The sequence below is a fragment of the Mus pahari genome, chromosome 1, assembly GCF_900095145.1.
Source record: "Mus pahari chromosome 1, PAHARI_EIJ_v1.1, whole genome shotgun sequence".
Lineage (NCBI taxonomy): Eukaryota > Metazoa > Chordata > Mammalia > Rodentia > Muridae > Mus > Mus pahari.
In genome coordinates, this window is record NC_034590.1 from 48,162,255 (window position 1) to 48,187,217 (window position 24,963).

A 24,963-nucleotide genomic window follows, 5' to 3' on the forward strand; every position below is an offset into this window, starting at 1 on the left:
AGGAACAAAACAGACTCTTTCAATATAAAAAAAAGGTGCATCTTATAATTGTTAGGGTGACCAATTGGAGAATAATAAAAAGATCTGAAACTACTAAGCTAATCAAGGTAGCAAAGGAACAATGGGATAAAATATCTAAGCAATTAATCCAGATACGATTAAGAGAGGGATGAAAATCATCAATAGAGAAGTTAGGTCAAATGTAAAGCAAGCCTATGATGTATGGCATTAAATCTGCGCTTGTCATTCATTGCGGTAAGTGTAAGTGGAACAAATGCTACAGTTGAGATAAAGCATGAGGGTCAAGCTGCATAAAGTACAATATCCAGTTTTGTGCTTCTCTGAGAGAAAAGTGGGTATTGGAAAGTGATAGGAAGTTCAAAATTAGATTTAAAAAGATACATATTGTGAATACAATTGAGGAGAAATATTACATCACTATATTAATACAAACAAAAGATACATTTAAGCAAATTGCCTTAAGAGAGCAAGCAATGCTTCAATAATGACAAAGCATTCAGTAAATCAGGAACATAGAATGTTTCTGTGTGCAGTTAACTACACACCAAAAATAAGTAAAGACTTGACAACAATATGAGGAGAAATAGACAATTCTACAATAATTATGGGGGAATCTTCACAAGCCTTTTTGGTAAATTATAAGCTAGTAAATCTAACATTAGTAAGAACATAGGAAATATTAGCATTATTAACCATTTTGTCCAATTGCTGCTTAAGGAATATTGCATCCTGTAACAGCTTTTAGGTACATAGGTGGCATTTAAAATTTTTTTATTAGATATTTTCTTTATTTACATTTCAAATGTTATCCTCTTTCCTAGTTTCCTTTCCAAAAATCCCCTATGCCATCTCCTCTCCCTGCTCACCAATCCACCCACTCCCACTTCCCTGTCCTGGCATTCCCCTACACTGGGACATCAAGCCTTCCCAGGACCAAGGGCTTCTCCTCCCATTGACATCCAACAAGGCCATCCTCTGCTGCATATGTATCTGGAGCCATTGGTCCCTCCATGTGTACTCTTTGTTTGGTGGTTTAGTCCTTGGGAGCTCTGGGGGTACTAGTTGGTTCATATTGTTCCTCCTATGGGGCTACAAGCTCCTTCAGCTCCTTCAGTCCTTTCTTTAGCTCCTCCACTGGGGACCCTGTGTTCAGTCCAATGGTTGGCTGAGAGCATTCATCTCTGTGTTTGTCAGGCACTGGCAGAAACTCTGAAGAAACAGCTATATCAGGTTCCTATCAGCAAGTACTTGTTGGCATCCACAATAGCCTCTGGGTTTGGTGACTATATTGGGGATGGATCCCCAGGTGTGGCAGGGTGTGCTCCATACTTTGTCTCTGTATTTCCTCCCATGGATATATTTTTTTCTCCCTTCTAAGAAAGACCAAAGTATCCATACTTTGGTTACTTACCCACTTATCAGTGAGTGTATATATGTTTGGCCTGCATTCCTTCTTAGGCATAATTTTGTTAAGGGATACTATATTACAAGCAAAGAAAGGCACAATTAAAAAATAAAAATATAAACCAATGAAACACCAAACAATTTTACAAGGAAGAAAGCAAGTCAAGAGGAATGGGCCCTTGAAAAGGCATAAAATTACAAGGCTTACTTTTAATAATAATAAAGACTAAAGTACCCCATGTGGTATGAGTTAAAGTTTCCCTATCCTCCAATTGGAGCCACGTTTGACTACTTAGAGCCTAGTTAGTAGAACTGTTTGGGAAGGATTCAGAAGGATGGGCTTTGTTGAAGGAAGTGTGTTTCTAGGGGCAGGGTTTGAAGTATCAAAAGAAAGGCAGTTCCTGGTGTGTTCTCTATTTTCTGCTTCAGTTCAAGATGTGAGCCACTCAGGTACTGCTCCAGCTGCCGGCTAACTGTCCTCCATTCCGCCATCAGAGATTATTTTCTCTTTGGAAAAAAGAAGCGCCAAATAGATCTTCCCTCTATAAGTTACCTTCTTGGTAAGGGTATTTTATCACAACCGTAGTAAAATGTCTCATACTTCCTTTGTATCAGAAATAAAAATTAAGGGGACAACTACAAGGATTTCCAAAACAATTTTATGCTGATAATTTTGGAACCATAAATTTAAAAGTGTGATTATAAAAAAGTTTAGTTGTCAAATTGACAAAAGTAGTAACTAAAAATCTAAATAGATAAATTGTTGATATGCAATTTGAATGTGTTTCTAAATAATTTGGATTTGTGATCCTATAAATTAATTCTTGAACTCATCAGGTATCCTTACAGGCCTTGGTGAATGACTTCATTATTGAATTTCCCTGTACATTTAAGGAAAAACTCAAGTGCAGCATTTATAAATCTTACATAAAAAAAAAATTGAAGAGGGAGTCCTTTCTAGTTTAGTATATCCTTGATGGCTAGGTCTTACAAGGATATTGCAGAAAAGAAAAGTTATTGGCTGATTTTCTCATGAGACACTGATGCAAAATCCTAAAGAAACAAGTGATTCCAGAATTGCATTAAAAGATAATACTTCATAATCCAGTTGATTTTATTCCAGGAGAACATTGTTGACATAAGTTAAAAAAGAAGGTCAATGTTGAAAAAATATGATGTCCAAGACTTGTTTAAAACATTCTTGTCAGATGTGATAAGCAGGTTGAAACAGAATGGCCATGCCTTGGTCATCATACCCCAAGGATGAATATATTTTTATATGTGCAGTTTCTGTAAAATATTGGAAGATGAAGCGACCGTTCTATTTTACTACATTAAGAATGAGAAAAATCTTGTGTTTATTTCAACAGATGGTGAATGTTTCACTTGAAATAATTGGTGTAATTTAACTGTAAGACTCTTACAAAGGGAATGAAACAAACTTTGAGGTTGTACCTACCATGCATGAGGCCCTGTATTTAATCCCCATAACCTCAAATATATTCTTTTGGAAAGCAATAAAAGAAAAAAAGTGCTCTTAAATGGGTAGAAGTTTCTTTCTACAGACCTAATGGTAAAATGTTTAAAGTTCTACTTCAAAACTAGTAACAAGAGGATAATGCCCACTGTCATGTCTGTTTAGTAATATGCTGCAGAGTCGAACTGTGGAGTGAGCCAGAGTTCTTCACCCTCACTGTTTTTTATGTTTTAGGACAGATAATCCATTTTGTGGGAGAGTGTCCTATACACCATAAACTATTTGGCAGCCTGTCTATCCTAGACTCAGAAGATGACAGTAGCATTAGAATCCCCAAGTGTGACAATGAAAAATATCATTTCCAAATATTCCCTGTGAGGAAAGTGTGCCTTTTCTACCAAGAAAAAGAATAAATGTTTTATGTTTGGAAAGTAGAGATGAGACTATTCTATTGTTACTTGTAGGAGACTGAACACATACAAAATCCTAAAGGAGACATTCATAAGAAGTGACTCTCAAGTTTACATCATTGTATATTCTGAACTCTTTAAACCTAACTCTCTGAGACTTAACACAAAAAGCCCTAAATGTAAATCAAAGGATGAATCTTATGCAAACAAATCATGGTCTTATTGTACTTGGAAGGGATTTTTAAAAATGAGCCACAGAATAACCAAAAAATTAAAAATGAATAATCTTCAGGAAACCATTCTGTGTTTCAAAATATAGTCAAGAGAATAGGGAGGTTAAAGTCTTAGAGAAAATTTTATTAAATTTCTATCTCTTGATTCTATTTGTAATTTTCTTTTGAAAACCACCTTGAACTTAATAGGAAAAGCAAATTGAGTTTGAATAGGCATTTCACTTATAGTAAGCACATGGCCCCAAACACATAGAAATTTTCCCACCATTATTAGTTATTAGGGGAAACTATATATTCTTGTTAGAATGTCCAAATAAAAATGTTTGGTGATATCAATGGTTGATCAACAAAAAGATTAACTGGAGCAGTTGGTCACTACAGTTAATAAATCAGATGCTGTAGTGTCTTTTGAAACTTTTGACAAAAGCTGGCAATTATTCTCCATAATTCCAGATTACTAAGATTACCAGAAGTCCAATTCTTATATAGCCACCCTGAAGAAAGACAAGCACACACATACGTTTAGGAACGCTAACCGAGACAGAGCAGCAGATCCACGAGTAGGTGAAAGGATCCAGAAAATGGGGAATACCCACAATCCTCTGTTTGACATGTCAGAAGACAGTCTAGTGACTGAAAGGAGCAAATCATTGGTGTGTCAACCACATGGGTGACTCCCATAGAATTAAGTTAAAATCTGATTAAACGCCGTGTCTTTGTTAGCTATGCCAATTTAATGTAGCCAAGAGTCATCTTTAAGAATAGCCTTGATTTAAAAAATTTTTTTTCAAGATTAGACTGGCTTGTAGGAATGCTTCTAGAGCTTTATCTTGATTATTAATAGGATTCAGGAGGTCCACTGTGTCCATTGTAGTGGTACCATTCTTAGCTGTGTAAGTATGCTAGTTCATCATGATTGAGGAAGTTAACCAGCAAGCAGTATTGGCTTGCTGTTTCACATTCTAATTGGAATCCTGCCTTGACTTCCCTACGTGACGGAATGCAACATGGAAGTGTAAGTTAAATAAATACCATCCACTGAAGTCTGCTTTTAGGTAGAGTATCTGATTATAGCATCAGAAAAGAAACTAGAATACATTGTATGATTCAGTTACTATGAAATTCCAGAAAAGACTATACCATGCTGGCATAAAACAGATCAGTGGTTCCCAGAGGCTGAGAGTATAGTCAGGTCAACTGGTCAAAATACAGGGAATAAGTATTTGTGGAGTTCTCAACTATGAATGGTGCATCTATACCATATTACATCCTCCAAGGCTCAGGGACCATCATAGAAAAGGGGCAGGGTGATTGCGAGAACCATAGTTCTGTAAAAACCAGAGCAAAACTATATCATCTGGAATTCTAATAAGGCCACTGAACTCACAGAAGCTGGGGTTGTCTGCATAAAACCTGAAAAGGATTAGTCAACATTCAGCCAAGGAGGGAGGCAGTAATGGTGAGAGCCTCTGCCCCAACCTGAGAAGCTAGTGACAGTTGATGGCGTCTGTCTGGTGAAGTGAGAGTTAGTTTTCTTTAAGGGCATGTTCCTGGTAGGTCGACTACATTCCAGTAAATGGTTCTATATCTAAGAGTATATAAGTAGTTAAAATCGACCGAGTGGATTACAAACAAAACACACAACAACAACATGAAATTGGGAGAGGGAGGGGAGATGGATATGGTTCTGGGAGGACTTGGGTATAAATATGATCAAAATATATTGTATGCATGTATGAAATTCTCAAAAAAATAGTAAGGCTATTCTAAAACAGTGTGGGAAGGTGATTTTCTACAAGGTGAGTGGGGAGCATGGGCAGGATAATGATGGTCTACACCAGATCCATTTCATTTTATAGCATTATACACATGTGGAAATCTCACTGAATTATAAAACTGAAATTGATAGAAATGTATTTCATGCACACTATACTTTAGTAATGCCAATTTTTAAGACTGGAAGAACATATGTATGGAAACTGCAACTCAAAATCCTCTCTTTGCTTAGTGTGTTATTCAACTTTCCATTACTGTAACAAAATATCTGGTATAATCATTTTATAAAGAGAAAAGGCTTGGTTTAACATGATTTCAGAGCTCACAGTCCATGATTAGTTCCTTTGGGGACTATATGACACTGTTTATAGCTGAGACTAGACCAATAAGGAATATGACTAGACTCCTTATGGAATATGAGATATGAAGAAAGAGACAGGAGTGGATTCCCAACATCCCCTTTGAGGCCATGTCCTTAAGTGCCTAACTTCCTCTTAGTCTCATCTCCTGGTGATTCCTCCATCTCCTAAGATCATTATAGGCTAGAGAACAAGTATCCAATACGTGGCTTTGAGAGGAAAGTTGAAATTTAAACAATAGCCCCAGAACTTTCTATGTGTGTGTGTGTGTGTGTGTGTGTGTGTGTGTGTGTGAGAGAGAGAGAGAGAGAGAGAGAGAGAGAGAGAGAGAGAGAGAGAGAGAGCGAGCATTGCACATTTATGCATGTTTTTGGAGGACAGAGAACAACTTCTGGTGCCTTCTTTGCTTTCTATCTTATTTGAGACTGGGTCTCTATTTCTCCACTGTATACTGCAAGGTTGCTTCAGCATGAACTTTACTGTTTTCTGCTTCATCTCACTGTAGATACACTGGAATTACAGATGTGTACTACCATGTTCATCTTTGCATGTGTTCTGGGGACCTAAACTCAGTTTCTTACACTCAACTCTCAATAGCTGTACCGGCTGATCCAGAGTTTCAACTCCTCTCACTTCTTTGTGTCTTTCCTCACCACATGGCCCATGGTCAATCTGTTTCCATAAACCATCTTCTAGGTTTTCTAGATTTCATATTAACTGATGCTGTCCTGAAATCACAGTCTGCTCTCCTATTACTATTTTCCCTTTTAACCTTAGTAGCTTCAGCTCCACAGGGCAGTCTATCTGTGCATGCCTCTGCATCATGATTTTCTATGGTTCTTTCTAACTTACAAGGCATTTTTATTGACTCCTGCACGCACTCCACATTTGTGGAAGCAGGTGTAAACGAGTTTATAGTTGTTTTCCCACATTTTCTTTCTGTGCAGTTAATGATTCAACATCATATAATCACCCATCTTTTGTGGATAAGTTAAATAAGACATAGAAATTACCCAGATGACCTTCCCTGACAGGTGCATTTCTATGTATAGATATCTTTAAATAGAGCTTATAACTACATACAGATGGGTACTGCTCTGGTGCAATAGTCTTTTCTATTTTTTTTTCATTTTATAAATATTGTCCTAGATACTTTCTTATATCAACAATCTCAAGATACTTGTATTATTTTTTGTCTTTAGTCTCATATATTTTACTTATTTTGTGTTTTCCTTTATCATTTTCCTTTTAATTTTTGTGATTCTACTACTTTCTAAGGCTGAATAGTATTCTTTTTACATATTATTTCCTTAAACTCATGTCCTGTGGTTGTTATTTATATCACTCTCAGTTGCTAGAACTGTTATGAGTAATATAATAATGAGAATTCCTCTTTAAGGATCTCTTGAGAAATTTCTCTGGTCATATCCAGCAGTAAACTATCTGTGTTGGCGCTCTTTCTTACTACACAATTATTAATTTCTCTTGAAAGAGGATTCTGTTACATTTCTCTTGTACTCTGTACTACCCTGCAGAGTGCCTGTAGGAGCAGAATAGATTTTGTTGAAAAAAGAAGGTAGAAGGTGGAAATGAACAGATGTTCATATAATTGGGCACACATGTGTAATATAGTACATGCCTTTAGTTTCCCCTCAACTTCTGATAAGGTAATAGGCTAATATCTCTTGGCCATTGTTCAAGTTCATACTGTGTCCTACTTTTCTTTTACAGATCTCATTATCATTGACACAAACTCAGAATCTAACTTTTCACTTAAAATATGGCGAAATTATTGATACCTCATAGGTTGCAATGTTCCTTTGAATTGATTTAAAGAAATTCAGAGGGAAAAAAGTGAATGTGAGTATGTGATGCGTTTTGCCCAGCAGAAATGATTTACTATGGCTCAAATCATCAATTATAAGGGAAAACCTCCTAGGATGTGTTTTGCATGCTCTTTACAGCTGTTACCTATTATGAGTTCTCAGGAGTGCCATTTGCTGCTACAACTCACTGGTTCCATAAACTGAAGTCACCGATATAACTGTGGAATTGTTTTAAATCACAGAGGGGAAAAGAGCAAAACGAACGTGAATGGCTGAAATGCTGCTTACATCTTCATTAGATCCCATAGTTGTCCCTGTTTACATGCTAAAGGTGTTACAACAGCTTGCTAAACTGTGTGAAGTCTTACAGCACAGTAGCTTATCCACCCAACTCTCCCAAGGATACAAACACACTGCTGAAACCTGTCTTTAAGAACTTCAGGTTGGCCTATTGACTCACACATTGCACCGTAGGGCATATAAAAGTAATGGAGCCATCTGGCCCAGACAATGAGAATACTCTGTTAATATCAGAAATCTGCAAGAGAGCAGCTAGCTATTTTTTATTTCTTTTTATGGGCAAGGAGCACTTGCTATTGTTATCTAATGTTGTCAGTGAACATAGTCTAAGAGGCACAAAGAGTAATATGCAATTACAAAACTGAAAATATGCTTCTGATTAGGTGCATATCCATCAAGCCTCTTTATTTCTCTGAAAGCTTTTTATTGGATGCCAACACAGCTTGATTTGGAAGGAACAAAAGTAGCTGAATAAATGACATGGTGAGAAGGCTGACCTCTAGCTGATTTCAATTGTGCTGTTAGTGAACTGTGCATATTTTCCACCTAACATACTTGTTCATAACTTATAGTAAATGAATGATTAGCCATACATGAAACCTAATGCATTATAGACCAAGTCTTTACTTTCTATATAATTTCATGTTGCAACATAAATGCTAAAAGCACAGTAAGGCCTTTGAGAGGGGGGTCTGCTCTCAGAAATAGAATTAGTCCTAATGAAAAAGACATTGGAGGTTATTCTTTGTCCTCTCTGTCATGTGAGGACATGACCTTCTGGAAAACAGGAAGTAGACTGTCAACAGACACCAAATATTGTCATTTTGGCTATAGATTTCATCCTGAAGGCTGTTGAGACAACAGGAGTTATGTGTCAACTCCGGTTGTATGTTAAGGATATAGCCCATGGTATCCTGGATAGAATCCTTGAACAAACAAAAGAAGTGTTCATTTCCCCCTGAAACTAATGTGATTATTTTCAAGTATGAAAATAATGAGGCAATTTTTGATCCCTGGAAATACAATTGTCTAAGCTATTCTCAACCTATTATCCCAGACAGTGTATCATGCCAATGCATTGTATATATAATAAAATTCTTTTATAAAACAGATCCTGGCATACCTTTCTTCTGATGTTAAACCATCATAAGGTTATTTTTATACCCCTCTCCTTTTCTCTTCTTTGTACTTTTCTTTCCTCTTCTAGAGAGGGTCGCAGAGTAGTCCAGGCTGGTCTTGAACTCTCTGTGCGTGATGACATTAATTTTCTAATCCTTCAATTTAAAACTCCTAGGTTCATGTGGTGCTAAGGATAGAATCCAGGGGTTTCCGGGCAAGGACTCGACCAACTAAGTCCCATCTGCAGCCTAGACCTTTTTTTTTCTTAAAATAGTAGTTTGCAATCAATTGCTTTTACTGCAAAATATATCAAATATCCTTTTCATTTCAACTCCCTCTTTCTGTTCCTTTGCAGAAAGCACATCTGAGTGAATGCCATTCAAAATATTATTTTATACTTGGTCTTATATTCACATGGTAGGATTTAGCAGTATGTAATGGAAATCTTATTGCGATACCATGGGAAAATAGTAAGTTTTTTTTCCCTCACATATTGGAGAAGCCAATGAAGGTACAATGTAGTTGCTTAAAGAGTTTACCAAGAATACTCATTCTTTCTACTTGGCATTATACTTATTGTGCATCTTCAATACTCAAGATGACTTTTTCACTTGAAGATACTACATCTATGAGCAAGGTGAGAAGAAAAAGCACAAGAGACAAGTTTTAAAAGCAATAGCTATTTGCAAGGTAAAATTGTCCCTTTCATCAGCTCTTCAGTAAGACACTTCTGCTACCATTTTATATCACTAGCAACATTTATTTTTCATAGTCAGGACTACTTTCAAGGGTACGATAAAGCTGAGTATTTTATTTGGGGAAATCCGTTCTCTTGTCCCAAAGTAGGTCTCTGGTAGCTAGAAGGAGAGGGAGGATAACATACAGGCAATCAGCAGTTTGTGGCATGTATAGCATCATAAACAAAACATTTTCCTTTTCATTGGTTGCTGGTTAATTTACAGAGTACTGTGACTGTGCATGGCCGACCAGTGATATACTAACTTTATAGTTAAGAATATTTGACCTACAGGAAAAATCCAATTCCTGCCCCTACTCTGACAAATACGTGTATGTGGCAGTTGTTTTTAAGTTCATGTGTCACTACCTACATCTCTTTGCTTCAGGCGCTATAGCATCTCTTCATTTTATAGTTCCCCTACCTCCTCTTCCTCCTCCTACTCCTCTTCTCCATCATCATCTTCCTCATTTTCTTTTTACTCTTGAAGATCCTTTAACCTTTCTCGTCTGATAAAACATTGCTTATACTTCAAGAAAGTCCAAATGGCATCACGTCCTGGAAATGTCCTTCTCTTCTCAGATCTATTTTTGGTGCTCTGTACACACCTCCATTAGGTCTCTTTTTGTTGTATGCTTGCATATGTGTCACTACTGACAAATGCTACGGCCTCTTCTATAACAAGATCTTTAATTTATTTGACTTTCACAACCCAATGTCTGTTGCAGTTCCTGGAATAGGTTCAAGACACTTGCTTAAGGAAATGAATAGCTGAAAATTACCTCTAATGTATAGATGACCTACAAAGAATTGAAGCAAACTGCTCTCACTATTGTTGGAAAAGGCGCCTTGACTTATGCCCCTTCTGTCTAGACCTCAGTGGATCAATGACTGGTGGGAGAAATATGAAAGAGAAAATAAATCTTTTTGGTCCTAATTGATAATATTAACATAAATCAGTAATAAGAAGGTTTATTGGTATATTTTGTTGTCTGCTCTTCAGACCTGTGATCAATACTCAGTCTTATATTTTTGTGTATGTGTGTGTGATGAGAGATAAAGATTGTTCCCATATAAAAAATTCCTATCATTGAAAAGTAGAAAGTCTTCATTTAGTTTGGACTAATTCGAACTATATTTAAAGAAATTGTTTCTTTGTTAACCTTTAGGCTGTTTAGCGACTAAATTTATTTATGATCATCAAACAGTATTTGTTATTAGAGCAAGATTAGGAACAGTCAAGAATCAGGAGAGGATGCACAATAAAAAGGGAGTCAGAAAAAAATCCATCCACAGATTTGGCCATGGGTTTACAGTTGACAAAAGTGAATTATTGATATGATGCCTTCTTTCCTTCTTTATCTCCAAGTATATGGAGAATAGACATTAGTAGTCACTCACAGCACTGTCCTCAGACTGGGGATAGAGTGTAGCAGTATAACCGTTGCCTAGCATGTGTCGGGTGTCAGGAGCAATCTCTACCACCAAAACAGACAGACCACCTTTCTGTATGAGCCCAGGAATGGTCAAGAATATATTTCAGTGCTAGGGTGCTTCTGCTGTCTCCTGTGAATAAGAGGCAGGACAGTGAGCTTCTCTGTCTATCACTGATCTAGCCTCCATGAGATCTATGCACTCAATTGCTATGACTCGGCATTCCCTTTACCCTCTTTACAAAGTGAAGGAAGTCATCTTTTTTTTTTTTTTAAATTAAACATATATTTTACTGACTCAGCTATGAAACGTTTATAAAAATGAGTTAAATATAGGCTATAAGTCAAACCTCTGAGGCTCTGATAAAAACACAATTTATATCCCTTTTAACACTATATTAATAGGCAAAAACTTCTTTCCATTCCTAGTTTGTATAGAATAAGACTTTCATTCCTTCCTCCTACATCTTTTATTTTTATTTTATTGGTTGTCTATTTTTCTTCATATTTTTGTTTTATTATTATTATTATTATTATTATTATACATTTTCTTTATTTACATTTCAAATGTTATTCCATTTACTAGTTTCCTCTCTGAAAGATCCCATCCCCTTCCCCCTCTCCCTCCTCACCAACCTACCCACCCTGGTCCTGATATTCCCCTACTCTGGGGCATCAAGCATTCACAGGACCAAGGGCCTCTACTCCCATTGATGACCGACAAGGTCATCCTCTGCTACATATGTGGCTGTAGCCATGGGGCCCTCCATGTATACTCTTTGGTTGATAGTTTAGTCCCTGGGAGCTCTGGGGGTACCAGTTGGTTCATATTGCTTTTCCTTCTATGGGGATCCAAATCCCTTCAGCTACTTGGTTCCTTTCTCCAGCTCCTCCACTGGGGACCCTGTATTCAGTCCAATGGTTGGCTGAGAGAATCCACCTCTATATTTGTCAGGTACTGGTATAGCCTCTCAGGAGACAGCTATATCAGGCTGACTTCCTGAGTTAGCAAGCACTTCTTGGCATCCACAATAGTGTCTGGGTTTGGTGACTGTGTATGGGATGGATTCCCAGGTGGGGCAGTCTCTGGATGGTTTTTCCTTCAGTCTCTGCTCCACAATGTCTCCATCCACAGGTGAAGGAAGTGATCTTAAGAGTGTGTCTGCAGGTCTGCAGGTGCTGATTCCCTTCCTTTGAAAGACCAGATTTGTTGTCTTTCAACCATCCACCAAAAACCTCTCTCCTTACTTTCAGTCTCTGCTAGGGAATAGAAGGGCTCATCCTCTCCCCAACCTCCTCGGACTGCAATTAAATAAGGAGTGAGCTAACATGGACTGAATAGCAGGAATGATGTTTGACACTTTCTATTTACATCTTTTTTGTTTCTCTAATCACATGAGATCATTATTGTAAATATCCCCATTTTACAGATGAGGAAAGGGGCATCAGGAGACTTAGTCATTTGCTGGTCATTCAGTCAGAGCTGGTAAATGATTAAGATAAGATTCAGTCTGCTTTGGATATCTGGATATCTTTGATAGCCAGCATCTCGCTAATGGACTGTGGAGAGTTAATTGGTTTGAAATCTGCTTTGTGGTCTTTTTTTATCATACCACAAAGGACTTTGCTTTGATAACAGCCCAGAGCCTTGGTGTCCTCAGTCTCTTCAGTGTCAAGGCTTCTGGAGGCAGATGGAAAATGGATAAATGTAGATTGTAGATATTAGAAACAATCTACTTAGGACTGCATACCCTTCAGGTATAATTCCTTCGCCCCAGAGACTGTTGATGGAAGTGGAAAACATATCTAGGTTTAATTTTATTGTGTCCCCTTTCCTGCAGGCTGTCGTCCATATCAGGTGATCACAGCCCGAGTTCACCCAGGAGAGAGCAATGCCAGCTGGGTGATGAAGGGAACCTTGGAGTTCCTGGTCAGCAGTGATCCTGTGGCAAAGCTCCTGAGGGAAAACTTCGTGTTCAAGATCATCCCTATGCTCAATCCAGATGGTGTCATCAATGGCAAGTATGTCACCTGTCTGGTCCAATGGATCCACTACTGCATTTGTGTCACTATAGTAGAAATCCACTGCCATCTTGTGGAAGCAGCATGAGTGTAGAGGCCTTGGTACTCTATAGGGATCTCCCTTGGGCTCCATCTATCTGAACCAATTAACAATGTGCCCTCCACGAACATTTGTATGTCTCATGGTATTTCTTTAAATAGGAATAGGTGAAAACAGAAGCGTTTAGTACCATAGCATCACACAACTAACCTAGTCCAGTGCTTCATTCATAAAGGAGGGAATGGGTATACAGGTTACCAAAAACTCCTCCAGTTCATTTGATGAACCAGTGGCATTTCAGGGTTCAGTCCTTGAGTCTTCATGGTGACTACCATTACTTGTAGCTGCAAAGAAATATTTGTTCAGTTATGTATTACTGGTTTCTGGACATAATTAAAAAAGAGTTTCACGTCAATGGAATGGAATGTTGCTTGGAAAAGAGAAGTATGGTATTTGCATTTTCAAAATGCTGTTGCTTATCTTTAGGATGTATCATGGAATAAAACTCAGAGTCTGAGCTCAGGACCAGATGAGGACCCCTAGGTCACATGACTAGGGAGTGGCAGGACTAACATTTACAGATATCCATGTAGCCTTTTTTTAGTAAGAGATGACTCTTTGTCCCATAAAAATGGAGATCCTGTCCCATAGCTGAACAATATGAAATATGAACAGAAAATACTGTGAGGAAAAAATTATTTCAAAGACTAAAATGAGAATGATACTTTAAAATGTCATTAGCATAGAAGCAAACATTAATTTTAAATAATACATAAAATAAGGTGAGAATAAAGAGTTGGAAAGCAACAAATAAAAAGGGTCATAAAGAAACACAAAAACATAAATGATCATGTGACTTAAATGAAATGAGAGAAAAGTTAATTCTTTCAATAAAGGAAATTAAATATTAACTCCAGTAAACTTCTTTTTGGATAACTACAAAGTTAGATTAAATTTAAGGTGTTAAGAATATAATGACTACATATAATATATATGATATATACATATTATATATCATATAGAACACAAATTTTATATATTAATTATACATAATATATGTTCATATCATATAAAATATAACATCAAATTAAATAATATAAAAGAACTAAGACAAATCCAGAGCATGTCATATATCAAAGCATGTCAATGTAAATAAATTAAAGCTATAGAATATAAAAGTAACAGATACAAAAGGAAAGAATGAATGAAGGAAGTATAAATGAAGAAAGAAAACAATGAAAGAAAAAGTGTACCAATCTGTATGTAATTTATTAGATTAACACAAGTATGTTAGCTCAGTAGTTCACAGGTGTTATCTATCTATCTATCTATCTATCTATCTATCTATCTATCTATCTATCTATCTATCTATCTGCTTATTTTCTTTCCTGATTACTAATTGATTTATTTATTCATTGATTTCTTATTTTCTTGGTAGAGATTGTTTGATGAGGACTGCTCAATGCTGACTGCACTGAGGATCAGGAGGTCAGGTGATTCACTGAAGAGCATCGGCCTGCTCCAGCAGCAATGAGGCCTTTAGGAGCTTAGGGTGGATGAGGCTGGCGTGGTGTCTTTTAAGGCTACTCGGAGTTCACCTGTCTCCTGTCATGTGCTCCTCGAAGCCCACAGTTGATCTCTGACTGCTCCCTGCTTGAGCAGCTAAGAGTTTTACTAGCAGTCTTTTTTAGCCTACATGGATGGAAAATAGTTAAGGAAGGTATCTTGATGGACACGACCCCATTTGCTTATTTTATTATCCAGCTTGGCTTACTTCTCTCTTTCCATGGAGCTCTCTTGGGTCAGAAAGAAATTGGAAAGCCTATCATACTAGGCGTGTTAACTGAACAGGACCTCTGGGTGCTCCCTGATCTACTCAGGTTTCCCCTTCGGTAGAAGATGATAACATACTCCTGATAGATGTTTCTGGAATAAAAAAGAGTCTCACATACCCAAAGCTCAGGGATTTCATGTACACTCTCAGGGATTAAGTGTTGTAGCTCCTATTTTGCATACTTATACCTCCAAATTAGGGCTTGCTCCAGGATTTTGGTCAAAGTTAATGGGGTTTCAGCCACCGAGGAGCCTGCTGGCTTGTGCGCACATCATTTCCAGCTCACAGCTGGTTACTTTGTTCCCCAAATGGCAGGGCAGCTTCTTCCCAGTGACAATGGCATTCATCATCATTACTATTATTTATTGTGACTCTGATTGCTCTTTTATTTATACAACATCTTTCATCATAGAGCCCGAGGCACTTTGTAGATCACTTGAACTGAACAAACAAGCATGTATGAAAGGGAATGGGAAATCCTAACACTTTCCACAGATAGAAGAATAATCAGCAGGCCATAGAATATCATTATGCAAAGGACTCAGTGCTGCCATGAATACATGGCATTTCACAATATAAAGATTAAAACTCTAGCTCCTAAGCCCATTTCAGAATGGACTTAAAGTGTGCCTCATCTAAGTTTCACTTGAGATACTTTTGTAGTTGATATTTCATTGTCTTGTCATGCCAACACCATTGTGTATAATTAGGTAGGTGTTTACTCTTAATGTGGTGTAGTCTTTGTTCTCTGAGCTTCATCTATTGTAGTCAGTCTTCCATGTATAGATCAAATTCTTCCTGTATTCATTTTGATTTCTCATGGGAAATATTCCCCAAACTTGATGTAGTTCACCTAAACATAGTAAATGGTTATCATTCCCAATGTTCAGAATATCACTTGTTTTCTCTGGACAAAATGCTATTAGCAGACATCTTAAGTCCCAAAAGTGCTCTGTGTATGTTTGACTAAAAGGAGGTAATCTTTGCATCCAATTAGTGACTCTAAACATCACTGTGTCAGTTAGAGCTAAACTACACTTTGTAAACTTATGCATTTGCTTGTATTCATGGCTCAGGTATTTGCTCACATGCATGTCTGTGTACACATATGGAGAACAAAGCATAGTTTTAGATGTTCCTCAGATGATATCTATGATGGATAATTTTGGTTATCAGTTCAACTACATCTAGGGTCAACTAACACCTAAGCATCTGGTCATACCTGTGAGGGATTTTCTTGATTGGGTCATCTGAGGTTAGAAGACCCCTCACTCCCAACTGATGTCATGCATTATGGTGGCAGCCTACATAAAAGAACAAAGAAGAAGGAAACATTTTGACTTTTGCCTGCTTACCCTCACTCTAACTGACAAATTTTTTTTTTATCTTGTTGTTTAGACATTCCCTTACTTGTATTAGAATCTGCTTCTTTGGGATTCCAATATAGACAGAAGACCAGCTGCTCTCCATAAATTCCTGGGATTCTAACATCAGATTGGGACTGCTGAGATATTTTGTCTTTTTGACTGAACAAATACTGGATTGCTGGGTTATTGATTGGGATAAAGCCAGTCTTTGGCTACTTATTCCACAGCCTGTTAGTCATTTTAATAAGTAACTCTTTGATATATATATATATATATATATATATATATATATATATATATATGAAATATAAAACATATTATATGAAAATACAGTTTAGTTATACATTTCATATGATATCACACACACACACACACACACACACACACACTTCTATCAGGTTATTTTTTCCTTTAGAGAACCTTGAATAATACACTATCCATCTGTATTTCACTGGTCTGGGCTATACCATGTAAGCTGGCTGATTAGAGAACCCCAATCTACCTGTTTTTACTTCTCCAGTTCTGGAATTTCGAGTGCTAGGTGTCGTGGCCAGCTGTTTTATTTTTAACATTGGTTCCAGGGACCAAATTTACCTTCTAATGCTTGGAAGGCAATTGTTTCACTGATCAAGGTATTTTCTCAGACCCATTACAAAACCTTTAATTTAAAACTTATCATGGACCTCCATGGAGCTGGCAAACATGTGTCACAATAGAGCAGTTTCCTTTTGTGGCATTGATGATGGAACCTCTGAGGATGACTGGGAGATTTTGATAATAGTGGTCAGAGAGACACAGCCAGAATTTCTAGCAAGAAAAAATATAGTGAGTCTTGCCAAGTCAAGGATCCCTTAGCAACACAAGTCTGAACAGGGAAACAAATACAGTGATATATCTGTTATGATTAATTCCAAAAGAAACAATTTCCCATCTCCTGGCTGGGCTATGTATTGAATCAGGCTGAGTTCTCAGGGATGCAGGAGCAATGCAATGGTTCTGAGACTTGTAATTCTTCTCAACATGGGATAGGAGAGAAGGAGCGTTAGCAAACCAGATTAAATCATGAGGGGTGGTAGATAGATTAGAGTGGGAATGGAAGAGAAAGCAGATGGTGTTCAAGCTGCCAAATAGGTATAGATCCTACATAAATGGGGAGAGAGAGAATAGGGGAAGAGACCAAGCCTGATTCTTATTTGTTAAATTTTGGGTGTTGATGGTAGGTAGCATCAACATAAATCTTACAAAGCCAACACAGAGCCTAGTGCTTTATTCACAGCAGACTGAGCATATTGATCCTAGGAGTATGTCCAACTCCATAAACATGATTATCTTCTTCCAAATGCATCGTGGACCAGACACAAACAACAGTAATATGCACAGAACCTAGCGTAAGCAAACACAGCAAGGTATTTAAAATGTAACCGCATAATGTACGAGAGGAACCAGTTCAAACTATAAAAATCACATACAAAATCTCAACAACCTTAACAACTTTGGGACCATTTTCAAGTGTGGGCCAATAGTCTCCTCTACTGCAGGCTGTGAATGCTTAGACTTCCTACAAGAAAATCACTTTCAGACTTAACCAAAAAAAAAAAAAAATCATTCAGTACCTTTTATGGGCCAAGAAATTACCTAATTATTTTACTTATATTGTCTTATTTCATTCTCACTGTGGCCCATCCTGTGATTGATTGGTCTGGACCAATGGGACATGTCTGACTGTTACAACTAGTAACAAAGTCAAGAAATTATTACAAACAGAAGAAACAGGTGTTCCCTGTAAGGATGGAGGGAGAAAAAGACAGAGGTCGATGTGCCAGAACTTACAGTCTTGAGTGGCTGCTCCAAATGCTTAGGGTTGAAAACCAAGTCGGGGCTGTCATAGTTAGCTGCAGCTGTCATTTTGATATAACCCATAGTCACTTGGGAAGAGTGAATCGCGGTGGAGGAATTGTCTAGATTAGATTGACCTGGGCCATATCTCTAAGACATTTTCTTAATTTTAAATTGATCTGGAAGTGTGTGTGTGTGGGGTGTCAACCCACAGAGGATAGGGTCCTGCCTGAGCTATGAACTTGGGAAATCTAGAAAAGGTAGTTGAACTAGCCAGACAGAATGAGACACGAAACTTCTTTCCTTCATAGTCTCTGCTTTACTTTCTTCCTCCAGGTTGCACTTGATTTCATGTCCTGATACACTGACATGGAAGTGTAAATCAAATAAACTCTTTCCCCATTGTGCTTTGAGTCATGATATCGATCACAGTAAAAGAAAGAAAACTAGGGCAGAGACTGACCTGGGTGGGGTTTGAGTGGAGAACAGGGCACAGGCTAGGCAACAGAGGAGTCTGGAGTGGTCTGAATCCAAATGCAGAATACCATTGAGTCCTTCTTGCTTCTGGTTTCTTGGCAGACGTGTAGCAGTTGTATCTAGGAGGATGGAGAAGTTCTATAGAAAAGTACTACTTGTCTGCATCTGCTTCCATCATGTTGATTAGCAATGGGTATCAGGTATTCTGCCCTTCTTTCTCTAGTGACTTTTTATGGATAGACCCTCTGTGGAAGCCAACCAGAGAGGGAGGGGTTCTAAGCACTGTTTGACTGACTGGTTGCTTTTGATAACAAGCAATAGGATGTCCTTATACCAAGTAGCTGATATGCGATACTATTTGGCTTGTTTTGGTTTGCTTTTGTTTGTCTATTTCCTTGAAATAGAATTTCTGGCTTGAAACTTATGATGCAATCCAGGCTGGCTTCAGATTCATAGCAATCCCCCTGTCTCTGCCTTCTAAGTGTTGAGATTGTAGGGATGAACCAACCAATCATGTTCCTCTTAAATGTATGTGTCTTAGCACCACATAGATGTGGCTCACTGTTTCCGGTGGGATAAAGGATACATATTCCATGGTTAGGCATAGCTGCTGCTCTCGCAGAGGCTCTGGTTTCAGTTTTCAGTACTTCCAGGGTAGCTCACAACTTTTCTGTAACAGTTCTAGGGATGAAGTACTCCCTTCTGGCCTCCAGGGGCACCAGACCCACATGTAGTGCACATACTTACATGCAGACAAAACACTCACACATATATAACAAAGATAAACAGAAAGTGTATACTCTGTAGAAAGTTCAGTGTTCTAGAAATGGGGGCAAGGAGGTACAGTGGAAAAAGGGGAGGACGGATGGGGAATGAGCGGGACTGGGAAGAGGAAGAATCAATCAAAATAAACTGTCCATGAAACTTCCATTTGGAAATATATAGCACTGTAACCGAATTTTAAAAACCCACCAAAGTTTTAAAAACAGGTAAATTCAAAAGCATTCAAATTTAGGAGTATTTTGTTATATAGTTTAAAAGTGTATTCGTCACTTAAGATCTTGTAACAGAGGTTCTTTCAGAATTCCACAGAAAGAACAGTTAGCAAAGAGACCTCAGTTAATAAACTGACATCTAGGTTTATCATCTATTTCTTTAAAAATAATCATATGACCATATCTATTGAAACTTTCCACAAATCATATATTCTGTAATATAACTTAAAGACTAACAAAATCTTCCAGGGAAAATAATGCAATAATTATTATCTTTAAAATAATAATAATCTCATAGCATTGATGGTCAACAATTTTCCATTGTAAACAACTTACATATGGGTAGTATTGGTATGTCTGTAATGAGTTTATTTGGCCATTTCATGAATCTAAATTTTCAATTTCAGATAGTAGAATCAAATATTATATAAACTGTGTATTTGATGCCTATTTGACTGAGTTCCTTCTATTATAAACTTTATAGGTTTATGTCCACACTAAAAATGGGTGTTCATACCTTTGTAAATACGATACATTATAAACATTAATATTAATATGATAGGATACATATGACTTTAATCTTTTATAGTTGTGACTTCTAATTAGTAGAATTCCCAGAAAGCTGGGAATCTCCCCCATTTATTCATAATTTCAATATTAAAATGTTAGTCTAGATCCTGGTTCTACCCTTTTGTGTTCCTCTTTTGGGAGCTCTGAGAGGAGGGGAGTGGAGAGTATCTTATCTCCTCTTTGCTTTTTCTTGCTTATGTTCAAGACTGGAAAATTTGTTACTTTGGTCTAGTCAGAGGAACTATAATTTTCTCCATCTACCTCCCAGTTGCAGTGGAAGGGATAGAAGCCTCTCTTGGTCCATTCTGTTTCTAATAAATTTTAATAGACAAATGAGACAAATAAAAGGAATCGTTTGCTCTCATAGTTTTCCCCCTACAACTTCATAAAACAAAAGGCACAAATTTAAATTTAAAAACAAAAGCTATTCAAGAGACTTTTTTTTTTTTTCCTGGCTTAAATTCTTTCTTTGTGAATGCCTGTCAGTAATTCTAAACTCCTAGTCCAGAGGGAAATTGCAGGGCTTTCTTGTCACCTCTCCTGACAGGTGGAAGGAGACAGGGAAGCCCATAAAGAATATGGTGTTTGCTGTGACTGACAATCCTCCTCTGTTCATACACTGCAGGCACAGTGTGGGCTCAGAACAATGGAGTCCTGGTTCAGAAGAAAATCGACACACTCAATCTTGCTGATGAACTTGTTCATGGAGATCAGAAATGATTTGCTCTGGGAACTTTTAAGGTCCTGCTGTTAAGTCATTAGCATAGTGCTCAATGCTAGATCACTTTGGGAGAGCATTCTCAAGGGCTTCCTCCATTGCCTGCACGTGGAGACTGGACCAGGTGCTTTTGGACTCCATTTTCCTTTCGCAGACATTTCAGATTTGAATAAATATTGCTATTTATTATTCCCAAATTTAGGGTTATTAATTATATCAGCATAAACCTAATTTATTCCATCATAAACAGCGATAATAAATGCTGCCAACTGCTAATACCCAGCTCTTGCCAACTGTGCCTGTAGTTGATGGGTTTCCCCACCCCACTTCCCAGAAGTATTAAATTAAAAATGAGCCAATGTTGCAGAATCATTGATTAAGTGGGGACTGAGGCTCTTGGGAAAATGTGTTTGTTTTGTTAAATGTTTTGATCCTTTATTGGCTGAACAACTTCACATGTTTGACTGAATTCCAGAGTCACTCCCTTCTTGCTTCCCCCTCTAGCCCTTTAGAGGGGGAAAGAAATGGAAGCAGGGATAGCAGGGTAGAAAAGAGGCTCAGGACAACATTCTTCTTTCTCAATATGCCCTTTAGACATATGTCATCAAGACATGCCCCACTCCTAACATGTTCTTTCAATATATCCTTAGAAATCTTTATGAAAAAATTTTTAGGTACTATATAGACGCAGTGTTTCAACCACCATTTCATTTACCATGTATCTAGCGAAATATAAGTCCTCCTAACGTACAAACAATTCTGTGACTCGAAGTGGGAAGCTCAGACCTCACAACCCTGCCAAAACAGGGGATGCTTTTGAAAAAAAAAATGTTATTTAATCTCAAATCTCATCGGGAGGATGTCTGCTTTGTGAGGGGAGGTGGAGTCCAGATTCTGTTATCAGAGTTCCATAAGATCACATTGCCTTTCTCAAGGGGAACTTTTTTTTTTTTTTTTATCATCCTTTGTCCTGGTTCCTGTTTTATCTCTCTGTAGTGGTTGCAGGGACAATACAGTGTATAATCCTGACCAGATAATCAAAAGATCCTGCCTGAGGTCAAACTTGACTTCCTTTCAGCAGGGTGTCTTTGGACCAGTTACTTAACCTCTCTACTTCTATTCCTTCAGCATATTACAAGGTCACAAGCCCTACCCACTGTGCCTTACCTGCTTAGTGTCATGATCAAATATCACAGGACTTTTGAAAGTATACTGTGCAAAGTAAGAAAGGTCCCATTCACTGCTGTGATGCCTGGATTTTAGTGGTGACCATCAAAGCTTTTCTCTGTGGCTGGGCCAGCCTGGTTTAATCATCTTTATCTTGCTTTTCATTCCTCAGTTTCTCAAAGAGACCCAGATAGGTCATACCCGAATGACAGAAATCACAGAAGAGATGAGATTGAAGGCATGAAAGGCTCCTTTTGATATATGCAGATATCATAAGTATGTATCTATGGTATATCAGGAAGTCATATTGAAAATATAGTGGTATTGACAGCTTGAATTTTAGGAATTGAAACTAATAACCTTTTTCTCTTCTTTATGCTTGGTGGTTGAATGACTTCTCTGGCACATCAGAATAGACCCAAAACCTGATTTCTTGCCCTAGGAAGTCAGCTTGTTATCTGCTACCTCCATGAAGACATCTAAAAGAGTTTTCAGGGTATTTGTAAAGAGCCAGGTCTTGGGTCCGTGGAATCTCTTTTTCTCCAGTCTGAAGGCTATATATACCAAGCTCAGGATCAGAAGAGGCTCAGCTCTCCAGAAAGTTCTCCTTATTAGAAGCCACAGGGAACTTCTCTTTGTAGGGCTGGTTATGGAGAAACCACTTTAGAGCCTCACTACTGTCCAGTTCCTGATCCTTCTGCCCAGTGTCCGGAAAGCCAGAGAGCATTTACATTTTGGTCATGAAGATCCATCCTCCCCACCCCCCTACCTTCCAGGTTGCTTTGCCTGGTTATTCATCTCTCTGAGCTACCTAGCCCTTCTGAATTATTAGGCTTATTCCTTCATCGCCCTGCTTTCCTTTTGCAAATATGATCCCATACATCTTCACTCCCCAGCAAACACTTGCTTCTCTATTTACAGCTTCCCCTGCTCTCTCCCCTTCCCCCTGGCCCAATAACAGCCAAGGAGATAAATAAGATACATAACTCTTTTGGGCTATTATTTTTTTTTGTTATCTGCACAGTAACATATATAATAGCAAGGAAACAAATCTTATTACTAAAGTAATTACAATAAATAAAAAATAACCAAGAGGGGAGCTTCAGGAGGGTGGGTATGTCAGGGGAGTGATTGAAGCAGGATTAAAAAAAAAATTTAATTTACTAGCACCAGTCACTGCTGCTGTGTTGATATCCCACTTAGGAGACAGTGTCTAATTAGAGTGGGTATTATTGTGCTTTGAAGACACTCACCCTTAGTTGACTTATGCCTTGGGTCTTTAAAGAGGAAATTGGCCCAAAAAATCCCTGGAGAGATATCCCTGTCAACAGCTCTGCGTTTGCAATAGCAGCGTTTAGCATGTTCAGCTGGATCGTCAACAGAGCTTGAAAACTGCCAGGAATGGATTGCTATCTATTCTTCTGTCTGCAGATAAGCTTCTCTTTAATTGAGGTGTACTCATGTGACTTCACCCTCACCAACTGTGTATCCCTAAGCACAGGTGATGTTGTGTCCCTTAGTGATAGAGGCTAGTATGGAACAATCACAGTTAAAATGCAAGTGGGCAATCTAATTTTATCTCAGTGCAATTTAAGACCATTTGTTTTTAATATGATCAGCAGTGGAAATGAAGAACAGTTATTTTTTTCCTTCATCAATTATGACTATAATCCTGTGTCTGGTAGTCATCTTCCTAAGTGTTTCTGGTATTTCGGTCGTTTTGCTTTCCTTGTGATTGTAAATCATATAAGGTCTAATTTGGTCCTACACAGTATTTGAATTATAGTCTAACATCACTCTTTAGTTCCTTAAACCTTTTGCAAGAAGTTATGGGGTGTTCATGACAGATAAACCACTGGAAAAATACATATATATATAGATAGATAGATATAGATACAGATATAGATATAGATATAGATATAGATATAGATATTTATATATATATACTTTTGTGAATTTTAGCATCATTCTTTAACGATGCCATGTCAAATGCATTTGTTAATTCATTACATACTCTTGCTCTCTTACATTATTCTAGAGAATAATCTTCATATTTAAAATCTGGAAAAATATGAAGTGTAGACATATAGTATGTAATAACTTCTCCCTAGTCACTGACATCATTATCATCTTTATTACAACTACACCATCAGATAATAACTGAGTAAAGTATATTTTTAATTTATGTTTAAAATGTTGCCCCCTTTCTTGGTTTCCCCTCCACAACCCCCTCCCAGCCCCCTCCCCTGACTCTATGAGGGTGCTCCCCTATTCACCCACCCACTTCCACTTTACCACCCTAGCATGGGGGGGGCATTGAGCCATTTTTCCTATTGATGCCAGATAAGGCAATCCTGTACAACATATGCAGATGGAGTCATAGGTTCTTTCATGTGTATTCTATTGGTACAGAAACAAACAGGTAGATCAGTGGAATAGAATTGAAGACCCAGCAATAAACCCACACATGTGTGATCACCTGATCTTTGACAAAGAAACCAAAACCATCCAGTGGAAAAAAGACAGCATATTTGGTTTTAGTTCAACTGAGTAAAGTCTTAAACTGAGTTCTTATCTCTTTCTCCCTTCCTCCTTTCCTTCTTATTTTTTCCTCCCTCTTCCTTCATTACCCCCTTTTCCTCTCATTCTGTCTCTCCCTTTTCTTTCTTTCTCTCTTCATTTTTCTCTTTCCTATCCCTTCTCTCTCCCATCTCTTTTCTCCTCTTTCTCTCCTCTATCACTCCAAAATACCTCTTTCTTTCCTTCTCTCTGCCTGCCTGCCTTCTTTCCTTCCTTCCTTCCTTCCTTCCTTCCTTCCTTCCTTCCTTCCTTCCTTCCTTCCT

General features: G+C 37.8%; 1 protein-coding gene across 1 annotated transcript in view; it reads left to right on the forward strand.

Annotated features, from left to right (window-relative positions):
* Positions 1 to 24,963, forward strand: part of Agbl1 (ATP/GTP binding protein like 1) — a 780,867-nt gene that overhangs the window by 255,897 nt on the left and 500,007 nt on the right. Inside the window, exon 17 of the mRNA XM_021192763.1 lies at positions 12,936 to 13,116. Coding sequence (XP_021048422.1) covers positions 12,936 to 13,116 — 181 coding nt within the window. The remainder of the gene's footprint in view (positions 1 to 12,935; positions 13,117 to 24,963) is intronic.